The sequence below is a fragment of the Cygnus olor genome, chromosome 2 (assembly GCF_009769625.2).
Source record: "Cygnus olor isolate bCygOlo1 chromosome 2, bCygOlo1.pri.v2, whole genome shotgun sequence".
Taxonomy (NCBI): domain Eukaryota; kingdom Metazoa; phylum Chordata; class Aves; order Anseriformes; family Anatidae; genus Cygnus; species Cygnus olor.
Genome location: NC_049170.1, coordinates 115,819,724 through 115,840,431, shown reverse-complemented (window position 1 = coordinate 115,840,431; position 20,708 = coordinate 115,819,724). Strand labels below are relative to the sequence as shown.

General features: G+C 38.7%; 1 protein-coding gene across 1 annotated transcript in view; it reads left to right on the top strand.

Moving 5' to 3' along the window:
• The window catches only part of NOL4 (nucleolar protein 4), a 189,580-nt gene that overhangs the window by 145,478 nt on the left and 23,394 nt on the right, over positions 1-20,708 (top strand). The window contains 1 exon segment of the mRNA XM_040550310.1: positions 4,822-4,935. Within this exon segment, the coding sequence (XP_040406244.1) occupies positions 4,822-4,935 (114 nt within the window).

Genomic DNA, 20,708 nt, shown 5'->3' with positions numbered 1-20,708 from the left:
CCTGTATTATATCTGTAATTGGTAGACATGTACTACAAATGCACATTTGAAATTAGAAAATAACTTTTTTTAATATTTTTTTTTTTTAGATTCCATATAGAAACAAATTATGTGAACATTGAAAAAAGGGCATTTTATGTTTCCCATAACTTTACTGAAAAGGCACATCACTTCGAACAGCAGACCTGGTGATATTGCATATAGTTGATGTGTGCTGCAAAATGGGTATTTTTCAGCATATTAAAAGTACTAGCCTCTGTTATGTTAGGGAACCACAGATTATATTAATAGAGTTATTTTTTAGAGGATCTTTGCCAAAGATTCCTGATTTCAAGTATGGAAAAAATCAACAAGTTTGCAGAACTACTCCATCACTCCAGAAAGCTTGTTGTAAGAGCTTTAATTATTGAGAGCCAGATCTAACCACCACCACCACCTCCTCTGAAATATTTTGATTAGTTTTAATGTTCTTGAAAGCAGACCAATGGTTATTTGACTTCAAAGGAAAATCAGCTAATTTGGTTTTTCTTGAAGAAATTTGCTAAAATATATTTGCCAATAGTTTTTTTTTCTCTTCAGAAAGACATAAGGGGTTAATTGTGTGAAGTTTTCATATTAATTTGCACAAAAATTATTTATTTTAAAACCATGCAGAATGTCCCGTCCAGTATGGTGGTTAAGTGTGCTTGTTTCTTTATCGTCATCATCATCATCATTATCTTAAGGCTCTGTGGTGGTCTCAAGAATCAGATTTAAACTGCCTTGAAAGGCAGTTTCAAATATGAGAGGACTGGAGGTGGTTGGTCATCTCCTTTGGGTTACTGAGGGAATTTCAACCAGCTCCTGAATGTCAGTCTTTTCAAAAGGTGTTAGAAACAGAGGCATCCACATGTACATGAAAGTTAGCAGACTTTCCTTACATCTTTTGTTAAAATGCTCTTCACCTACATTGTGTTAGGGGTTGAACATGAGTTGGGTGCCAGCCGAAAAGAAGTACAAAAACAAAGAACTATGTGTTCAAAATGTGGCTGCTGTTTTAGTGCAGACACAAGCATTGTTTCATTTCCAAATACAGAAGAGTTTTGTATACTGCTGCTGTGTGATGGACCAAAGTATATAGTCTTCTCCAAAGGTCTGTGTTAAGATGTTTTTTAAGATTCCATCCAAGTTTTATTCATCTCCTCACCTGAAAATTACTATAAAATTGCCACTTGCCTCTTTTCTATCTGTCATTGTTTGAAAATGACAAAAATGATATCCTGCCTTCCAATTTTGCCATGTGAGTTGTTTGTTTTGACGATAGACTAAAGATTAGAGGCTTGGTTGGTATTTTTTTTTTTTTCTACACATGGGTAGTTCCAGTACAGCTATGTCCTGATTTACATCACTGTGAGGTGACAGAAATACAAGTCTGGGGCTGGGGCTGTGAATGTTATGTATCAAGCAACAGTAGGTATGTTCTGCCAGTTAGAGCTGGTCAGGAATTTTTTGTAATTTTTTTCCCCTTCCCTTTAAGAAATATGAATTTGTCCAGTAAAATGAAACCTGGTTTCCTGCTAGACCAGGGGGCAGGTTGTGGATCCAGGGATTGTTTGTGGAGCCTGTGAGCTCTTGGAAATAAGGACTCCATGGCTCCCACATTTCCTGATGTACTCTCAAACATGCAGGAACCAAAGCTCTGCTATCAGCAGAAAGAACCCTGGCAGCCTAAAAAATACTGGTTTGCCTGAGACCTGCAGGCTCCCTTCTGCAGAATTGAATGATGTTGCTTTTGTCACATTTCCCTAGGTTTTTCTGTCTCACCCTTGGATAGGGAGTTTAGAAATGTGCAGAACCCCACAGGGACTGGGTTGGCTTTATAGCTGGTAGTCATGACAGGGGTCATGAATAATCAGAAATATAGAAAATGAGGAAGTTAAGCTAAGCCAGAAGGGGCCTTTGAGCTTAGAAGATGGGGCAGTGACTTCAATTTATTTAGAAATACATAATAATAATAATAAAAAGATTATTTCAAAGTGTTTTTTTCCCTCTTAGGCAAGGCTTTTCAAAATTGATCTTTTTGACGTATCACAGATATGGCATTTCATGGACCAGAAAATCTTCTTTTTAACAGCTCTACTATTAGTGACAGAAGACTGTTCATCTTCTCAATCAATGCCAGACTAGGGCTCTGCCTGAGCTGAGTTGATAGAGCATGAACCTTAATCAGATGATTTTCCTCCTGTGCATTGTTACAGTATTTTAATCCCCAGGTGACTCAACCATGCATTCATTACATTCTCCCTAGGGTTCATTCTAGATAATTCTTGACATGAACATATCAACAGCCGGCTGCAGTGATGTGTGAGAATTTACAGGTTAACACATATTTCAAGAAGAGTATACTCCATTACTTAGAGTTTAATTCATTTTTGCAGGTATTATTTTTTGAGTTCAATGTTTCAATGGCGAACATAACCGCTACAGTCTTTTTGAGAGAAACGAGTGTTTGGTTATAATGGTGACTCATTTTTAATGTTAATAAACACTTCAATAAACTCATTCTCTCCCATAAGCAAATAATCTAGGGAATTGAGTTCATTTTACCTTTTTGTCATTACATTATTTTCTGGGCCCATACCATGCCTTCTATGTGTCTGGTATGTATGTATGGTTGTAGCTCTGAGCTGTAACTGTAGCTGGAGAAATCAGCCAGGTGTTTACTCACCATTTTTCTGGACCATCGTTGTGTGGCCACTGTTAGAGGAACACACTGAGACTTCCATGCAGCTAACATAGTTGATGTACCTGAAACATATATAAAATGGTGGCATTTATAGTGATGCTTGGCCACCAAATGTAGAGAGGAATCTAGCGTGGCTAAGTGATGCAATAACATATTCAGATCATCATCACCAGAACATCACCATTCTAGGGAAGTAAAATAATTTTGTCAGTGAAAGCCTCCCTAAAAGGCTTACTCCCTCCTCTGGAGATCTGAGAAAGGTGTCTGCATGTACTGTAATGTTAACTTTTGTAATGACACCAGGGTTTAACATCTGTGTCCTTCACCTTTTGAATGATTTATTTTCAAAAGTGCGTGGAAATGCATTGCTGTGCGAACTGTAAACAAGTTCAATAGGTTTTGTTCTGTCAAATCAATCCAAATGTCATGTTTTATTGCAGTATTGCTGGTGACTGTCTTTCTTACACAGCTGTTGCTGATGCTAGAGAGCTTGTTTTGTATGAGTGGGGAGAATTAAGCCAAGAGCACTAGAGATGGAGACCATAAATCCATGTCTATTTCTAAAAGCTAGTTCAGCCTCTGGTCCCAGACTGCTGTCCCATGCATTAGAGAAGGTACAGCACGAGATAATCAATTGCCATTCTGCAGAGGACATTCAAAGTCCATAAATGGATTTTAATTTTTAAAGGTAAAAATGTAGTATTAGTAATGGTCTCCTAACAGTTTCTGGAATATTATGAAAATCATAAAATCAGTTGAGCCAGTATAATGAATCTGTTCTAAGGTTGTATAAGAGCTGAACAGAATAGTTCAAAATCTGCTTCCAAAACTCAATGACATTTCTCAGCAGGTTCACAACTATGTTTTGGGGAACAAGAAAAGAAAATCAAATAAACAAATACTAAATAACCACACACACACACACACAGCCCCACCCAGTCAAAAACAAAACAACAGAAGAAAAAAAAAAAACTCCACATATGGCCAGTTCCTCAGTAGCTGTAAAGTCACGCAGTTCTTTTGAGTCAATGAAGCTTTGAAAATATACGGAAGTTCAGAACGTGGTCTAATAAATTGCAGTCTCTGGAGTGCGCTATTATATGTGTACATAACTGTATCTGTGATGTTGTTCTGATTTTCTTTATTTTCTGGATAGTTCTAATATATCTTTTTATCCTAAAGAATAAGACTAGTTTTATATTGTGAACTTCATCTCCCAGATTGTTTGGTATGTAATTAGGAAAAAAGATGTGTAAATAGTCTTCTCAATGAATGGGCGGGGAAGATCATATTGGAATTCATAACTGACAGCAGATCAAAAAATATATCATATTATATATAAAATATCATTCTTTTTATTTTGCTTTGTTTTTGTGATTCGTTGCACCTTTAACCAAAAGCATGTAAATGCTGTGAAATTCGTAATGAAAGGTTTTGTATGGGAAAAATGAACCATATCTAGCTGAACCTCAGAATATCTACATTGTTGGAAGGCTGGCATTATCAAGAGAAAAACAGATTTTTTAAAAGTCATTTTAATCACATCAGTCATTTTGCAGCAAGAAATGCAAATGTTCATATACTACAGATTGAGACTCCTCTGAAATGTTCTGACAATCTGTTATGTTGTGAGTGATGTTTCAGTCCTATCACTCGTTTTTTTTTTTTTTTTTTGTTTTGTTTTGTTTTGGTTTGTTTTTTATGACTATAAAAAACCAATAGTCATCTCTGTCACATGCTGTACGGGATAAAAAGCCTCTCAGTTTTCTTAACAAGAATCAGACGGCCAGGGTGCTGCTGGAACGCAGAGAATATGCCACTGTCTGTTCAAAGTACAGCGTAATGAGCCAGACTAAACACACTGGACAATAGAGCTGTGGGGGGAAAGGGCTTCTCATGGATCCGCGGATCAGCTGCAGATTTAACATCTAACTAGTTTCATTTTTCATCTTTACAAGTTCCATTTCCCTGTTTTGTTGCTATAAGCTACATTTCAATGAGCAGACTTTCCTGCCTAGGTGATGGTATTTGTGTGCTTTGATAAGGATATTGTGGATTATGCTAGAAATAATTTCTGTTTCTTTTTTCTTTCATAGTCACGACCTATTCCCTCACACCTTACTTCAGCAGTTGCAGAGAGTATCCTGGCTTCCGCCTGTGAGAGTGAAAGCAGAAATGCTGCAAAAAGGATGCGGTTGGATAGACAACAGGTACTGTTTTGCTTGGGGGTCTTCCACATCCATATTTATAAATGCACTGGACTCATTTACATTGGATACCATGCAGAAAGGTGGTGCAATCCCTTATACATTTCTTGCGAGCAAGGGTAATGAAAATACAAAAGCTGTAGTTCTTTAAATGATACGCCAGCATGTCTTTGTCTACATATATTTACATAAGATGTATGAGGGTGTCTAGTGTATTTATAAAGTCCAGCTGGATAATGCTACATATTTGCTTTTTAATGGTTATAGATTTTGAGGACATAGTGTGCAATCTGCCTACTAGTCTTACAGGTAACAGAACATGCAGTATATATGTTACATAGATATCAGAAAATGTGCATGTATACATGAGTCAGAATGTTTAGCTGTGCACATAATGTCTTTCAAATATTTGTATGTATTTGTAAACGTAAGGTGAAACTGTATATGTTTCTGAAAATACCTATTTGCCTAAAAAAGAAAAGTTATTATGATATAGATATATATATACATAAATGCTGTCAAGTGACTTACTAGTGAGATTTTTTAACCTCGTATAAATATTTATTTTTTTTTTTATGTAATTGTGCACCTGTTACATTGTGTGTTAGGATTTCATTGTTTTTAAATTGCTAAGAATCACATGTTTTCTTTCATTATTTTAAAGCCAAACTGGTAGCTCATTTTACACTTTGATTATTTAGTTACTCTGAGGATACAGTCAATGTTTAACATTTTTATTGCAAAAAACATTTACGCTTTACTTCCCTTTGTGATTATCACAAAGCCCAATTCTAGTAATATCCCAGTTGTTCCTGAGATATGCCTCAGTCATGGTAGATGAACTTTTTTTTTTTTTTTTTTTTTGTGGAATGCAGTGTTTAAAAGAACATTTTCTTTTTATACATAGTCCATTGACTTCTTTCAGGTCTTTCCCTAACTAAAGAAAGGATACTTAATACCATACTTGGATTATTGTTAATTAGGATCTGAGAGGGAATACTGCTATATTTTTTCTGCTTTTATACTTTTTAAAAAATATTTTCATCAATGCTGTACATTTGCATTAAGATTTAAAAATAACATGTCAAAGCATTGTAATGTTAAGTATGGCTTAGTATTCATTCAGGTTGTGCAGGTTTTACATGCAGTCAATTTTTCTCTGATTTGTCAAGTAACAATTAAAAAAGAAAACTACAAACTCAACGTGCTTGCCTTAGCCAAGGAGACTAAGAAAAGACTTGTCCAAACAGCAGTTACTTTCATTGCACTGTCTGGAGACTAACCTGACCTCAGTAATTACAAAAATAGTGGCTCCTTAGTGCAGACAGGGTAAAGCAGAATTTTTGAGTGATTTAAACAAGAAACCCATAATACTCTCCAAGGAGTCAGAGACCTGTTGCAACGAGCACATTGAAAAAGCTGTAGACAGAAGTCAGAAAGCATATTAATAGGATTTTTCTTACTTTTATTTGTGGTGCTACTATCACTGAAGGATTTGGTAATGATTTTCATTGAGGGGTGAGGTGTTTCTTTACTTTTACGTACAGAATTCAAAACTTGTCAGTAGCATGGCTTCAAACTGATCATCTTTCTTTCAAAGGTGATGTTAAAGTAGCAAAGTTGCCTACCAAGAAGAGGCATTGGAGTCTGCTTCCTTCAGCTCCCTCCTCTTTTTGTCAGTGAGTTCCAGGAACATTGTGGAGACAGTTGCAAATAGCCCCAGCTATTTGGTTCAATAAACAGTAAATTAGCTCAGTTGATGTAGATTTGGTACTTGCAAAACTATTTGTGAATTCAGGATAAATTTGCTGAATAGTTTTGTCTGGAAAAAAATGTGAATGTGTTAGCTAGCTCCATAAAACCTACAGTAAGAAACTTACCCTAAAGGGGGGAGTAGTTAAGACAGTCATTAAAGAAGTAGAAAACCTTGGTTCTAGCCCCAATTCCATTGAAATGTAATTATTTATTCCAAGTACATAATATTAACAAAGTAGATTGAGAACAAAGCATTCCAGAATATATCTGACTGGGGTATTTAAAACAAACTACTGTGTTCAGTTCTCATGCTGAGATGGGAGGTAGACCTGTATCCAGGGGCAGTCCATTACGGGTAAAAGGACTCTATCCATCTTTTATTATTTTTATCTTTTATTTAATTTTAAATTTCATTCACTTTTCTTACATATAACTCAAATGAAACTTTTTCAATGATTTATTTCTTAAATAGAGCAAGTTCCTGCACTTTGGTTACAACAACACCGTGCAATGCTACAGGCTTGGGCAGAGTGGCTGGAAAGCTGTGCAGAGGAAAAGGATCTGGGGGTGCTGATTGATGCTTGCCTGAACGTAAGCCAGCAGTGTGCCCAGGTGGCCAAGAAGGCCAACGGCATCCTGGCTTGGATCAGGAATAGTGTAGCCAGTAGGACCAGGGAGGTGATCGTCCCCCGGTACTCTGCTCTGGTGAGGCCTCACCTCGAGTACTGTGGTCAATTTAAGGCCCCTCACTACAAGAAGGACATCAAGGCCCTGGAGCATGTCCAGAGAAGGGCTATGAAGCTGGTGAAGGGCCTGGAACACAAGCCTTCAAGAAGAGTGGCTGAGGGCATTGGGGTTGTTTAGTCTGGAGAAGAGGAGGCTCAGGGGAGACCTGATTGCTCTCTACAACTACCTGAAAGGAAGGTTTGGGGAGCTGGGGGTCAGCCTCTTCTCGCAGATAACTAACGATAGAGCCAGAGGGAATGGCCTCAAGTTGTGCCAGGGGAGGTTTATGTTGGAAATTAGGAGACATTTCTTCTCAGAAAGAGCAGTCAGGCATTGGAACAGGTTGCCCAGGGAAGAGGTGGACTCACCACCATCCCTGGAGATGTTTAAGGAAAGGGTAGATGAGGTACTTAGGGACATGGTTTAGTGGTGGATGACATCGATGGTAGGGGGATGGTTGGACCAGATGATCTTGGAGGTCTTTTCCAACATTAATGATTCCATGATTCTATGATTCTAAGGTCGAGAAGGTTCAATTCACCCTGCTTTTTTTTTCTTTTTTTTTTTTTTTAACTGTTCCATAGCTTTGAAAACAAAAACAAATTTAAAAACCAAACCATACCAACACAAAACTTTTCTTCTTAATATAGCTCTACTTTTGCTTTGTAAGTGTAAATTTTCAATATTGAGCATTAAACAAATGGGGTGGACTCAGGCTTTAAGGACCCTTCAGTGGAAGTTTGGGAGGAGAAAAGGGGAAAAAAGATGTAGATAATGAAAATTACCACTTCATAAATTTTATCAAGAGAGTTTCTAACAGAGGACAAACATTTGATGGTTCTGGAAAGTAGATTGTTAAGAGGATATGGTGAGAGCACTCATTCAGCACTTCCCCTCAGACATGAATGGAAGCGTTGCATTAAAGATGTTTTATTGCATGCAGCAGAGTGAAGGATTGCCTTTTATTTTTCCTCTAGAGGGGTAGATCTGTCTTAGATCAAGATGTAATTTGAAACCTCATCACCATCTTTCGGAAGATATACAAACATACATACATATTTTATGGATAATATTCTAAAATATATTTTTCAGAATATGGCATATGTACATTTACAGATATAGATAGAAAACCTAATGCATATGTATGGAGGACTTTTCAAGGAAACTCAGTAATTCAGTCAGTCAGATCCTTTAAAAACCAGGATGAATATCAGAAGGTCCTGGCCACACTGCCTTGTGTGTTCACTCTCTTGTTTTCACACTTGTTCGTTCTCTAATTCTCTGTCCCTGCCTGCAGCTATGCAGAAAATATCTATGTATTTATGCTGCTGAAAAGTGCCCGCCGCAGGTATATTGTCTCTGGCTTGTAGGTTCTCTGGAGTGAGTGGCATGTGTTTTAAAGAGCTGCAGTGTCCTCACTGAATAGAGCCACCTCCACTGACAAATGTGGTTGGTGTCAGCCCACTTTCATGTTCCTTGCCTCACTCAGATAGCTCAGGGACACCTAGCCAGTGCTAGATTAGAGTCTCTAGACACTAGATTAGAGCTAGATTAGAGTCTCTGTGTTATGAGCACAATGAGTCATATGTCCAGTCCTGAAATTAAGATAAAACTTCATCAGTTTCTTGAAATCCCTTTCTTTCTTTATTATTATTTCTCTTATTCTTTCTTCTTATTATTATTATTATTTCTTCTCCTCTGTTTCTTCCCCTCTCCCTGGCACAACATGGTACCATAGCAGGAAGTTCTGAGCATGCTGTGTGTAGGTCTCTAAGGCAAGTCTGTACATCAGTAAAATAATGTGACTTTCCAAACCAAATATGGCTTTGCCTATAGTAATAGTGATTTGATTAAAAAAAAATCCTCAATTATTGCTCAGCAAAAATAACCAGCTTAAAAGTCAAAATAATGGAAAATTTTAAGGGCTTAAAATTCTGCCTGCAAAAATCCAATTTTGAAAATAAGTTATAGAAGCTGGTCTCACTGGCATCAGTTACTTATTGTCAAAATTATTTTTTTTCATAACAACCATTTATTTCATAATTGGAAACAATGTAATTTTGTCTGTAAGGAAATTAGTAGCTTTCCACAGTTTTTGAAACTAAGAGTAAAAACATTGTCAGTTTCTGAGACTTCTAGGTAAGGAATATAAATGTGTTTACCAGCTTGGACGATAGTGTTTTGGCTGTCTGTGTTAGATATTACTCAAGTGATCTCTTCAGCTTCAGTGCATTTTCATTATCTTGAAATCAAGCTCCGTTGATTGGCCTGTAGCTTAAGTGCTGGAAGTTATATATTTGAAATATGTTACCTGACTGAAGAGTTCTGTTGCTTCCACTTTTTAATTCTGCCTAATATTAAAAATAAGTTATTCCATTGCACAGATTTTATAGGTTTATATATTGAAATTTGTATAGATTTACTCATACTACTGCCAAAATGTGAAATGCCTACAGACACTGGCCTGGGTTTGGTTGATTTTCCACAGTGCATATGAAGAATGAGGGTGCGAAGGCAACAGGGAGCTTTTGTGTTGTTCTCCATACCATCTCTGTGGAGTCCAGATTCTAAAACAGAGTAACTCCAGTCTTGAATTTTGAGGACTCTTTTTTCTTTTTTTTTTTTTTAATCACAATTGATCAAAAATGTAGAAACAATAAGTGGATTGACCTTTTGTTACATGCTTCAATCAGAAATAGAAGACGCATTATCTGAGTCCTTACGGTTTCTTGTGCTTCTGAGTGATGTCTTGGGTTGCTCCCTTGGGGTAATCCTTCAAGATCCTCATTACAACTCTAGCAATTTTCAGTATGTACCAGTTGCTTTGAAGTGAAGATTCTGGTCTGCAGTGAAGGTTCTAGAACAATATCAACGAGGGAGTCTTGAAATAAATTAAGTAGAAGTAAAGTACAGACCTCCCTTTACATACATTCATTACATATCATGAAGAGGATGACTTCTTTTATTGTATCCTTCACTTTACAAACCATATTGTCTTGGTTGGGCAAAAGGAGAGTGGTTCCAGAAAAATCTGGAAAAAGTCATCCTGACATTGCTGTCCTGGACAGTGAATTGAGATTGGGATGCCTCTTCTATGTGCTGCTGCTGCTGCAGAGGCCTCAGCTCTGTGGCTATGTTTCATGACACAGAAATGAAAGTTTTGTTTTAAGAGTTTAACCTTTGTCAGTCTCTGCTTCTTCAGAAAAGTTATTTCCATGATGTAGTTGTTATAAAACCTCATCATAAGACAGTGTGCAGCAGCGCTGGGCTAGGGTACTAAGGTGGTTTTACCTTGCTGGGCAGCTGAGCTCCGACACAACTGCTCTCTTAATTGCCCTTCTCAAAGGGAAAGCGGGAGAAAATACAATGGAAGGGGCCCAAGTGTTGAGATAAAGACAGGGAGATCACTCAACAATTATAGTCTCAGGCAAAACAGACTCAGCACAGGGAGATTAATAAAATCAAACCTATTTCTAACAGTTTAGAGCAGTGAGAAACTAAAAGCAAACTAAAACTACCATCCCCACCCCTCCTCCCCCATCCACCCTCTTCTACATCCTCCCCCCCGAGCAGCGCAGGAGAACAGGGAATGGGGGCTGTGGTCAGTCCCTGACACTTCATCTCCTCTGCTCCTTCACAGTCACTCTCTGTCCCTGCTCCACGTGGGGTCCCTCCCACGGGATGCCGTCCTTCCCGAACTGAGCCTGCGGGGGCTGCCCACAGGCAGCAGCTCTTCAAGAACTGCTCCCACATGGCTCCGTACCACGGGGTCCATCCCCCAGGAGCAAACTGCTCCAGCACGGGTCCCCCACGGGTGGCAGCTCCCCCAAGATCCCCTGCTCCTGCGTGAGCTCCTCTCCACGGGCTGCAGCTCCGGCCCGGGGCCTGCTCCTGCGGGGGCTCTCCATGGGCCGCAGCCTCCTCCAGGCCACATCCACCTGCTCCACCGGGGGCTCCTCCACGGGCTGCAGCGTGGAGATCTGCTCCATGTGGGACCCATGTGCTGCAGGGGGACAGCCTGCTACACCAGGGGCCTCTCCACAGGCCTCAGGGGAACTGCTGCTGTGTGCCTGGAGCATCTTCTGGGTTCTGCAGGGCTGGCTCTCACCCCTCTCTCTCCCAGCTGCTGTTGCACAGCATTTTTTTTTCCCTTTCTTAAATCCCAGAGGCCCACCCAGCGTAGCTCCCTGGCTCAGCTCTGGCCAGTGTCGGGTCCCTTTGGAGCCGGCTGGAGCTGGCTCTGATCTGTCATGGGGCAACTGCATGGCTCTGGTCACAGAGGCCACTTCTTCAGCACCCTGCTACTAAGCCTTTGCCATGTAAACACAGTTCAGATACCCTGTGGAAAAAAAAAAAAGTGCAGGTGGATTAGCCCTGTTACCATTCTTTCTGAAATTAAAAAGACCAAGGGAAATTCTTTAAGGGAAGATCTACGAGCAAATAAGAGTTTATGAACATTAACATGTGCATGTGAGAAGCACCTGCACTTTTAATTTTCCTAGGGATGATGAGAAGTTGAAATCCTCCTTTGGAAAAGCAAGTAGAACAATACAAGGAAGAAAATGTCTTTACTTTTATGAGACACGAGTGATTGGTTGGTGTTTTTGTTTTTATTTTTTATTACAAGTGCCTTATGTTTCATTGTTTTGTCCCTTAGCACTGATTCTTTTCACATGCTGTCATGATGCAAAATTTATGAATGAGCATTTTCCTTCTAACTGAAATAAGGTTTGGGGGATCAAGACAAAATTTGAGCATCTGGGAGAAAGGAGGGAAGATAAATAGCAGAAAGTAGAACAACTGAATCATATAATATTATGTCTCTAGAAGTGTATGAGCCTTTTTGTAGACTTTATAGATAGATAGCCAGATCATTTAGAAAATTGATGTAGCTTCATTGGTGATTTGTACTAGTTAGGAATGTGGACCCTTAAGAATTCATTATTATACTTGTAGGTAGAATAGTGGTCTCATTTGACTGCAAAACCAATGGACTGGGTTCTTTCCTCAAAGAGGAGAGTCCATGTTATTCTAGCAGTTTTGACCTCCATTTCAGTGAATAATGTCATGGAAAGGTTACCATAGCATGCAGAGTTTTTTGGATATCTAAAGGAGTGAGCTACACACACTTCTTCTATCCTTACACCCTAAGTAATAGGATATGCAATGCATGATTCTTTTATAGTTACGTAGCAAATTACAAGTTGAGATGAAAGAGAGTTTAAGCTCAGAGGAAAATGAAAGTTATCTTACGTATCTCCCATCCTAACAAAGGCATTTCTCAGCTGAAGCTTGTGCTTTTTGAAATAGTAGGCTCTCCACAGAATGCTTGACAGTCATTACTTTATAGAACATACATGATAAGAAAAAAATTACTGCATTTTAATTTTTAAAAAGCTAAATGTAAAGAGTATGGTTTCCTTTCATTCCAGACACTAGCTGAAAATAACAAGTCAGACAACTTTATAGGCTATGAAAGGTGATGTCCTCATACCTTTGCTGCACAGAGCAAATGGAATAATACTTTACTTGTAAAACACACAAGTGGTTTAGTTTGATTTAATTTAACAATTCTTTATCACTACCTACAAGGCAAATGAGAGGTAATACAATGAGGCTATTAAGCTATGTGTACATCCCCATGTGCACATGGGAAACAATTTCCCTTCCACTGAACAAACCAGTTATATGCAGACTTTAATTCTTCATATCAGACGATATTTGGAGATAGCTGCAAGACAACTTTGCAATATTACTTTCTTCATCTTTATCTCCTCTTTCATTATTTCCTTCCCTATGAGGTATCTCAAAAAGTTCCCTCAATATAAACATTATATATATATATATATATGTTAAGAGATATTTAAAATTAGGATAAGTAAGATTAGAATAAATGTGAGGTGATATTTCTGAGCCCTATGAAAGCTACCTGTTTAATTATAAAAGGTAAACTCAGTAAAAGAATCTTTGATTATTTGAGCTTTTCAAGTTGATAAGAGCAAGTCACTGTGATGCACTATGATGTTATGAAGCAATTCTTTAGAACTTAGCTGATAACATGATAAACATTGAATATGTTTTGAAGAAACTTCTCAGCAAGGTGGCAGCTATGATCCCCCCACTGTGATTTATAGTCAGGCAAATTAAATATCAATAATCTATAATGGTCATGGTGGAGCAAAAGATAATACCTAGTCCTCAAGGAAGAGAAAGTGTAACGATCCCAGGTTTACACTGAAATGTAAATGAGCATAAATTTGCAAATAGGCCCTTTAAACACATTCTTCTCCCCTGTTCTAGTTTGGGGGACAAAAGGAAGGCAAATCTAAACGTTTCAATGCTTTAGTAACATATGAATAAGGGGTTAAGACTATTGCAACATTTAGTAATTTTAACAACGTTGCTTTTATCTGTTAGAGGAGTAAGAGTAGGTGGCTATTAGGTTTCTGACAATGCAATTATGGCCTAGACACATATGCTGGGAGCTGACCTGACATTTGCCTCTGGATAGTTGTCATAGCAGCAACCTGAATAGAGCAGCTTGATACAAGTGCCAGTTGCAGACTGGATGCAGGTTCTGTGCTAATACAATACATCTGAGTATTTATAAATGCACACGCATACTGCCACTTGGAGATCACAGCTACTGTGTTTCCTTCCATTTATATCTAATTCCTAAATGTTCATTTTTAAAGAAACTGAGGTTTGTAAGGAGATGTTAACGATCTGCCTCCATACATTTTCCGGTGTTGTTTCTCTGTATGTAACAAGGGGGTTGACCTAACAAAAGACTCTTCAAGCACGGTTTTATTAACAACAACAAAAAAGCCTGGCTGTTGCAGACCAGGAATAGTTTGTGTCTCTATTAAGAGGGAAGGAAATTATTGGTAGACAAATTGCAGGTAGTTGTAAAACTGTTTTGGAAGAAACTAATTAAAAATCTGAATTGCAGGGAGGGCATGGACCTCCATTTCAGGATTACTCTATCTGGTTTTTGGCAGTGAGGGGAAAAAAGACCTTTAAACCTTTATATTTGAGGACAGAATTTCTGTTTCAGCTGTGCCACTAATTCACGGCTTTTAAATCTTGATGCTGAGCAGTTATTTCCTGTATTACAATTCAGACAGCAGGAAAGAAGGAAGAAGGATATACATTTGTGTCACTGTGTGTTGTTTTCCTTCCTGATCAATGAATACTGTAGCTCGTAAGGGGAAGGAAGAAACAAATAGTAGGACTCTTAAATGCTCTCTTTATTCTGTTATTTTTGTTGTCTGTTTTCATATCCAGGGCAAATTTGGACAATACTGGTTACAGAAAAGGGAGTTATGCAGAAATGTCTCCTAGTGGAGAGCTGGAGAATGCCCTTTGAGGCAGCACTTATATGACAGAAAGCCATGAATTCAGCAAGCATGAGGAAGTGGTCTTGTTTCAGGGAGACTGAGTCCTTGCCACAGCTCTTCAGTATGCAGGAAGAGCACGTCAGCTATACATCCTTTTAAGAGGTGGAGTAGGGTGCTCTTCCTCTTGGGTTTCATGGAGCATAATTTGCTCTGGAGGATGGGAAAGAAAAGATGCTTCATCCATGCTGACCACAAATGTCAGCACTGCAGAGGGATGAGGGATGGGGCCACGTCCTTTCTCTGCTGTGTATTTCCATAAGACCTGAAAAATTCCAACTCAAAGTGATTTTTGCTTCAGAATGGGAGGCTTGTGGAGTCTTAGATACTAGAAAAGAGCAAAGGGAAACAGACGGTTCACTTAATATAAAACAGCCAAATAGGAACTGGCATCCTAAAAACCGCACAAGACAAGTCACTTAACTTGCAGAGTTCAATGACTCTTACCATATGAAGTCTTTATTAATAATAGTTTTTTGTGTGTGTGTTCAGGTATCTCCTTGCGATTTGGTATTTAATAGGGACTGGACCAATTTCTGTACTTCAATACTTATTTTATCTGTGTTCAAAATGATCAGTAAGAAGACTTTACTGTCCTTGGATACTCACATGCCAGTCTGCATTTCAGGCCTGGTGCACTTCCATCATTTCCCCACCTAATGATTATTTTACTTCTGAGTTGGTCTATGGTTTGCTTTTGTGGTTGCAAATGATATGCTTTAACCACTGAGGCACAAAATGTTATGCAGGCACCATTTAGCTGCATGTGAATTATTGTCAAGAGATCAAATTATGTACCAGTATTGGGAAACTCGGCTTCCTACCCACAATGCACTGGCCATGTTGTCAAGGGGAAGAAAATAAGCAGTATGCATTGTAATTTTAAATTCTGCTGCCTTTCAAGTCAGTGGCAAAATTCCTGATTTCAGCAGTGCTGGATAGGATTGTGCTATTAGCAGATGCAGCTGGAAGGGACTGCTGAGTATCACAGGGCAACCCCCTCCTGCCACACTCCAGCACAACCTACGTTAAATTTGCTACATGTATTGGAAAGGAATAATGTGCAAGGCATGCAATTGCAAATAATTTCATGCCTTGGATTTACACTGAGGACTTAAGGTGAGCATGTAATTTTTCACCTCGATACAGAGATCATTAAATTAGAAAAAGCTTTATTTTTCCAGGCTCTTCGTGCTTAGCATATATGGTTGAATTTCAGGCTGCTGACTTCAGAGAACATTTTAAACACCCAGAGCTGCTATATGAATTAAAGTTGATGCCAATGTAAGTTTACTGTTTTGGAGGCTGGTAAATCTGAAGGCTCAGAAATGGAGTGTCAGGTTGTTTTTTGGACAATGACTTTAAAACAACCTTATCCCCTTTTCTACTGCAGGTGGAATGCAAATGAACAGGGACCAAAACAGTTGTCTTTCCTGTGTCTTCTATATTTGTCTCCTGTCAAGGAGACAGAAGAGGAAAAGCCAGTGGAAATGTAGATATGTTTCCTCTTCAGGCCCAAAGATGCAGGGTTTGGAATCAGGCCTTTTGTTCTGCCTGTTCCCATGTTGAAAGCCAGGAATATAGAGATTTTTAATTGTCCCTCCCTTTCACATGAAAAGATGACATTAAGTGTGAAGCTTTTTCTAGTCTGTCTGATGTTTCTAGGATAAATACATAATAAAAAAAAAAATCCTTTTTTTTTCTGTTTTTTTTTTTTTTCTTTCCTTTCCCATGTTTAGCTAATGAATTCACTGCACACACCCTCCTGTTTATAGCAGAGGGAGAAGATGATGTTTCTGGAAGTAAATCCTTGTTATCATACAGAATTTAATCCAGTTTAATGAAATCAGGGCAAACCCAGTGTGCATGTGCAAGCACTTATTTTTCAAGGGAAGAGTAGTGTGTTTTGGTTTTGCTTAATGAATTAGTAGATTTAGAAGACTTTAAACAATGACAAATTACTCCTAAATTCAAAGCATCAGTTGCACAATAGATTCAGTTGTATGCCTCAGAACACTGCAATTCCTCACACAGAAAATGTATGTGGAAATGTATGCACAGACTGCTTCTGTTTGGTAGCAGGAACTTGTTTGTAATTCAACAATGGGCTTGATGTCCCTAAACTATATTTAGAAACATATTTTTCCAAGAAAAAAAAAAAAAAGCTGTGAGAGCAGGAACTGAGTGCATTGCCTGGGAGCAGCACCAGATGCTAAAGAGGCTAGGCACAGGGCAAGGCAGCCAGGCAGGCTGTGGCCAGCAGTCCAGGCATCGTGCCAGATGAATCCTCCCTTGAAATGAGAATATTTGGGGAACAGATTTGTACTGCAGTGCACAAATTTCATGCTTATTACTCATGGTATTTCATATTAAGCTTCAGTTTTAGTGTCTCCATTAATGAAGCAAATCAGACAGTGCATCCTCCGAAGACCGGTCAAAGTTCATTTCTTTGTTTCTTCCTACTGCTTATGTGACTGTGGTTTGATGACTGTGGAATCAAAGGCCATACCCCAAAGCATCGTTTCTTATCTACTGAATCTTCTTTTAAAATACAGAACTAAAGTCAAAGGACATGCACCGAGTTCAGTCAAAAATTTAGAGTAGGTCTTCTTCAGTAGCAAAACATTTTCCTGCTACTAAATAGTTCGAGACAGGGTGGGGCGGTTGTTTTTTGGTAGTGATGGCGGTTTTTGTTGTTGTTTTTTAAGATACCTTTGATTTTTAATATATATTTTCTATTTTCTTTGTTGTTGTTGTTGTTTAACTGTAAAAGTCAAGATGTACCTGAGGCAGTGTTTAAAAACAGGCATCATGTATTCAATTAATAGAAAGAATTTTGGTTTTCAAAAGCATATGGTACAGGTTTTAAGGAAGATTTGAAATGGAGTAGTTACCAATCAAATGTGTGAACCACAGGGCACAGCACTTCAAAATATCTGAGCCTACGGTTGAAAACAAGAACCGGTCATTAAATGTGTACAGGAAAGCAATTGTTCACTCCCTATTTTAAGACAACAAAAAAATGTTTTGGTAAGACGACTATCTTTAACTTCCGTGAGAATTTACCTGTGGAAGAGACACCGTACTGTAAATATGGCAATATGCGGGAATCTCCAGGGCTTTTTTTTTTTTTTTGGTTGGTGGGTTGATTTTTGTTGTTGGTGGTGATTTTGTTTGTTGTTTTTCTTTTCAAGGCAGAACACAGAGATATTTTTAATTAGGTGAAACTGAGGAACTTAATTTAATGTTGACTTCAAGCTCTTCATGTCTAGGCTATCATCTTCTGTTTCTAAATGAAGAAGAATTTCATTCAGGATTTAATAGAAAGTGCTTTGGTCCATTCCCCCTGTCACAAAGACTAATATATGTAATATTAAAAGAAAGTGTAGGACAGAAGAGAAATAGGAAAAAGCTCTAAAAGTCCAAATCATACTCCATAATTTTCCAATAAAACCTTTTTGAGAAGTTGCATTTCCATACCCTAGAGCTAGCAGGTGTATGGAAAGCTGTTTTGTGTCAAGAAAATATGCTGTCAGTGGTGGGAGTGATATCAGTTGTAATGCACCAGACAAGGAGACCTATAGTGGGAGGTTTAATTATGTTGACCGTGATGATATTGTAGTAATAAATCTGCAAAGCTGGCACTAGCATTGCTCCACTACTCCCACACACTTTTCCCTGTTCCCCCTCCCTCAACATTTGATTCACGAGTTTTAAAATTTTCTCTGTTGGTGCTCTGGTGCCACAGTCCTCCTGCACTCAGTGAAGTAATGTTCACCTACCCTGGCTGAACGTGTTGCCCATCATAATCACCATAAAATGGCATGGTAGCAAGGGGGAATGGAAAAGTCTCTTGTTACAGGAGAGTGTCACTGAGGTAATTTTTTGAGGACAACACACACAAGTATGAAAAACACAGGAAAAAAAATCTTGATTGTGATCATAAAAGTGGAGTTACCTGAGGCATGGCTAGGCTTGTTCTGAATGAGAAGAGTTTGCTGCAAAGGAGGGATTTCTCTCAGTTTGCATCCTTCTGGGTCAGCAGCAAGTACCGCTACATCTTTGTCATCATACATCAGTTTCAGTAGTACATTGATTCCTTCAACACCATTACCTGCAGGCAAAACTGCTCATGGGATAGCAAAAGATAACATTGTTTTCATGTGGTTTATGTTGTTTCTGTTTTGAAGAAAGGTCAGGTATTCCGGCTTCTGTGTTTGTACTGCTCGTCAATGAGAATAAGCAAAAATGATCCATAGCCATTTTCTTCAAGGTGCTAGCTGCTCCAAAGAAGTTGGCTTTGAAAGGACTCTAAGAGATACACAGACACATGGATATATTTATTTTTATTTTTTTCCCCATGGTCAGAAACCTGTGCTTCACTTCCACTGAAGTTTTACCCGTATTTTCTTCAGACTTTCAGTTAATCTCATTTTAGCAGGGGCATCCTAGACCATGGTGCTTCACATTTGGGATCAGGCACTTACCAGATGAGGTCCCTTAGGAGCTTGCTCAGCAAGCCCTGATCCCTTGCTCCCTTGGTCCCATGTTTTGAGCTATCTTAGGATGCAAGATTGAGGGAGATGGCCAAGAAAGGCAAATTTCATATTCTTTCTAATCCTATCCTCTGTGGCAGGCTGAAGGACTTGGTGATGGAGTCTCCTACAGAAAACTGCTTTTACTTTACAGCAAAATGTTGGCTGAGAATTGGTGCAGAGATTCATATAAAGGACATGGTGATTCTCAAGGTCAACAGCTAAAACAAAACCTAAATTGGTAATTTATCAAAGGCCTGAGGCAAGATCCATGCTGTGCTGTTCTTCAGGTCAGAGTAAAAATCTGCCTCTGTTTCTGCCTGTCCTAAGAGAAGAAAAAGATCTGTGAGACCTGGGCCCTATCAAATCTCTTCTCTCTGCTGGTACAAGGGAGATAGAGCAAAAGCCCCACATGCCTCCACTTCTCTCATCTTCTTCCACAAAGCAGAAAATTGTAGTTCTGAGGGCTTTCCTGCTCTTTGCATGGTACCTTTGTCTGAATTGAAACGAATGGGACTTCCTCCATGATAAATGTCATATATATTTTGTGAAATATACCACGAACATAAAGGAGTTCTGCCAAAACTCAAAGGCATTAGTACAGTTTACATAATCAAGCTGAGTCTAGTTCCACCTGTTAAGATGCCTGTAAATGTTTATAATCTGGTGCCAGCCACCACTGGACACGTTATTAAAAATTACATTGAGGAAGTTAATGCTGTGCATACACTGCAGTGTGCTATGCAGTCTTGCACTACGCCCCTGTTTTATATGTTGAGCCATTTTCAATTAATACTGTTAGCTGAGAAACCATTAGCTAATTTTTTTTTTCGTACATTAAAACACTAGACAAATAAAAGCATGGCCATGTCCAAGTTTCAGATTTCCCTCTTTAATAGATAAGGAAATACTCAAATATCTTATGAAGAAAGGTAACTGCAGCCTAAGACAAGAACATCAGGGGCAATAGAGAAATTAAACTTGCATGACAGTTTCCAGGGGAAAGCGTATGGAAAAATCAGCTATCTAGATCTTCACTAAAGAACGGTGAGTTTATCTCAAGCACCACAGAAGAAGGTAAAAGCTATTCTTCTGTTTGAACAGGGAGAGACCTGGCCCTTTAGAAGAACCCAGTTTCTCTTTCCCCAGCGGCTTTGCATCACAGTTATCTAAACTATAACAGTAGCTTGTCTGTGCTTCCACGCTCAACCAGCAGCACAGGTGACCTCTGAAAGCTCACGTTGCTCTTCTGCTACCACAGTGGATAATGAACTGGCTAAAGCTGACAGGCCATGAAAAATGATCCCTCTGCTTTGCTATCACTCCAACAAAAGTGATTCTCTGACGATTCCTTGCAACAGTC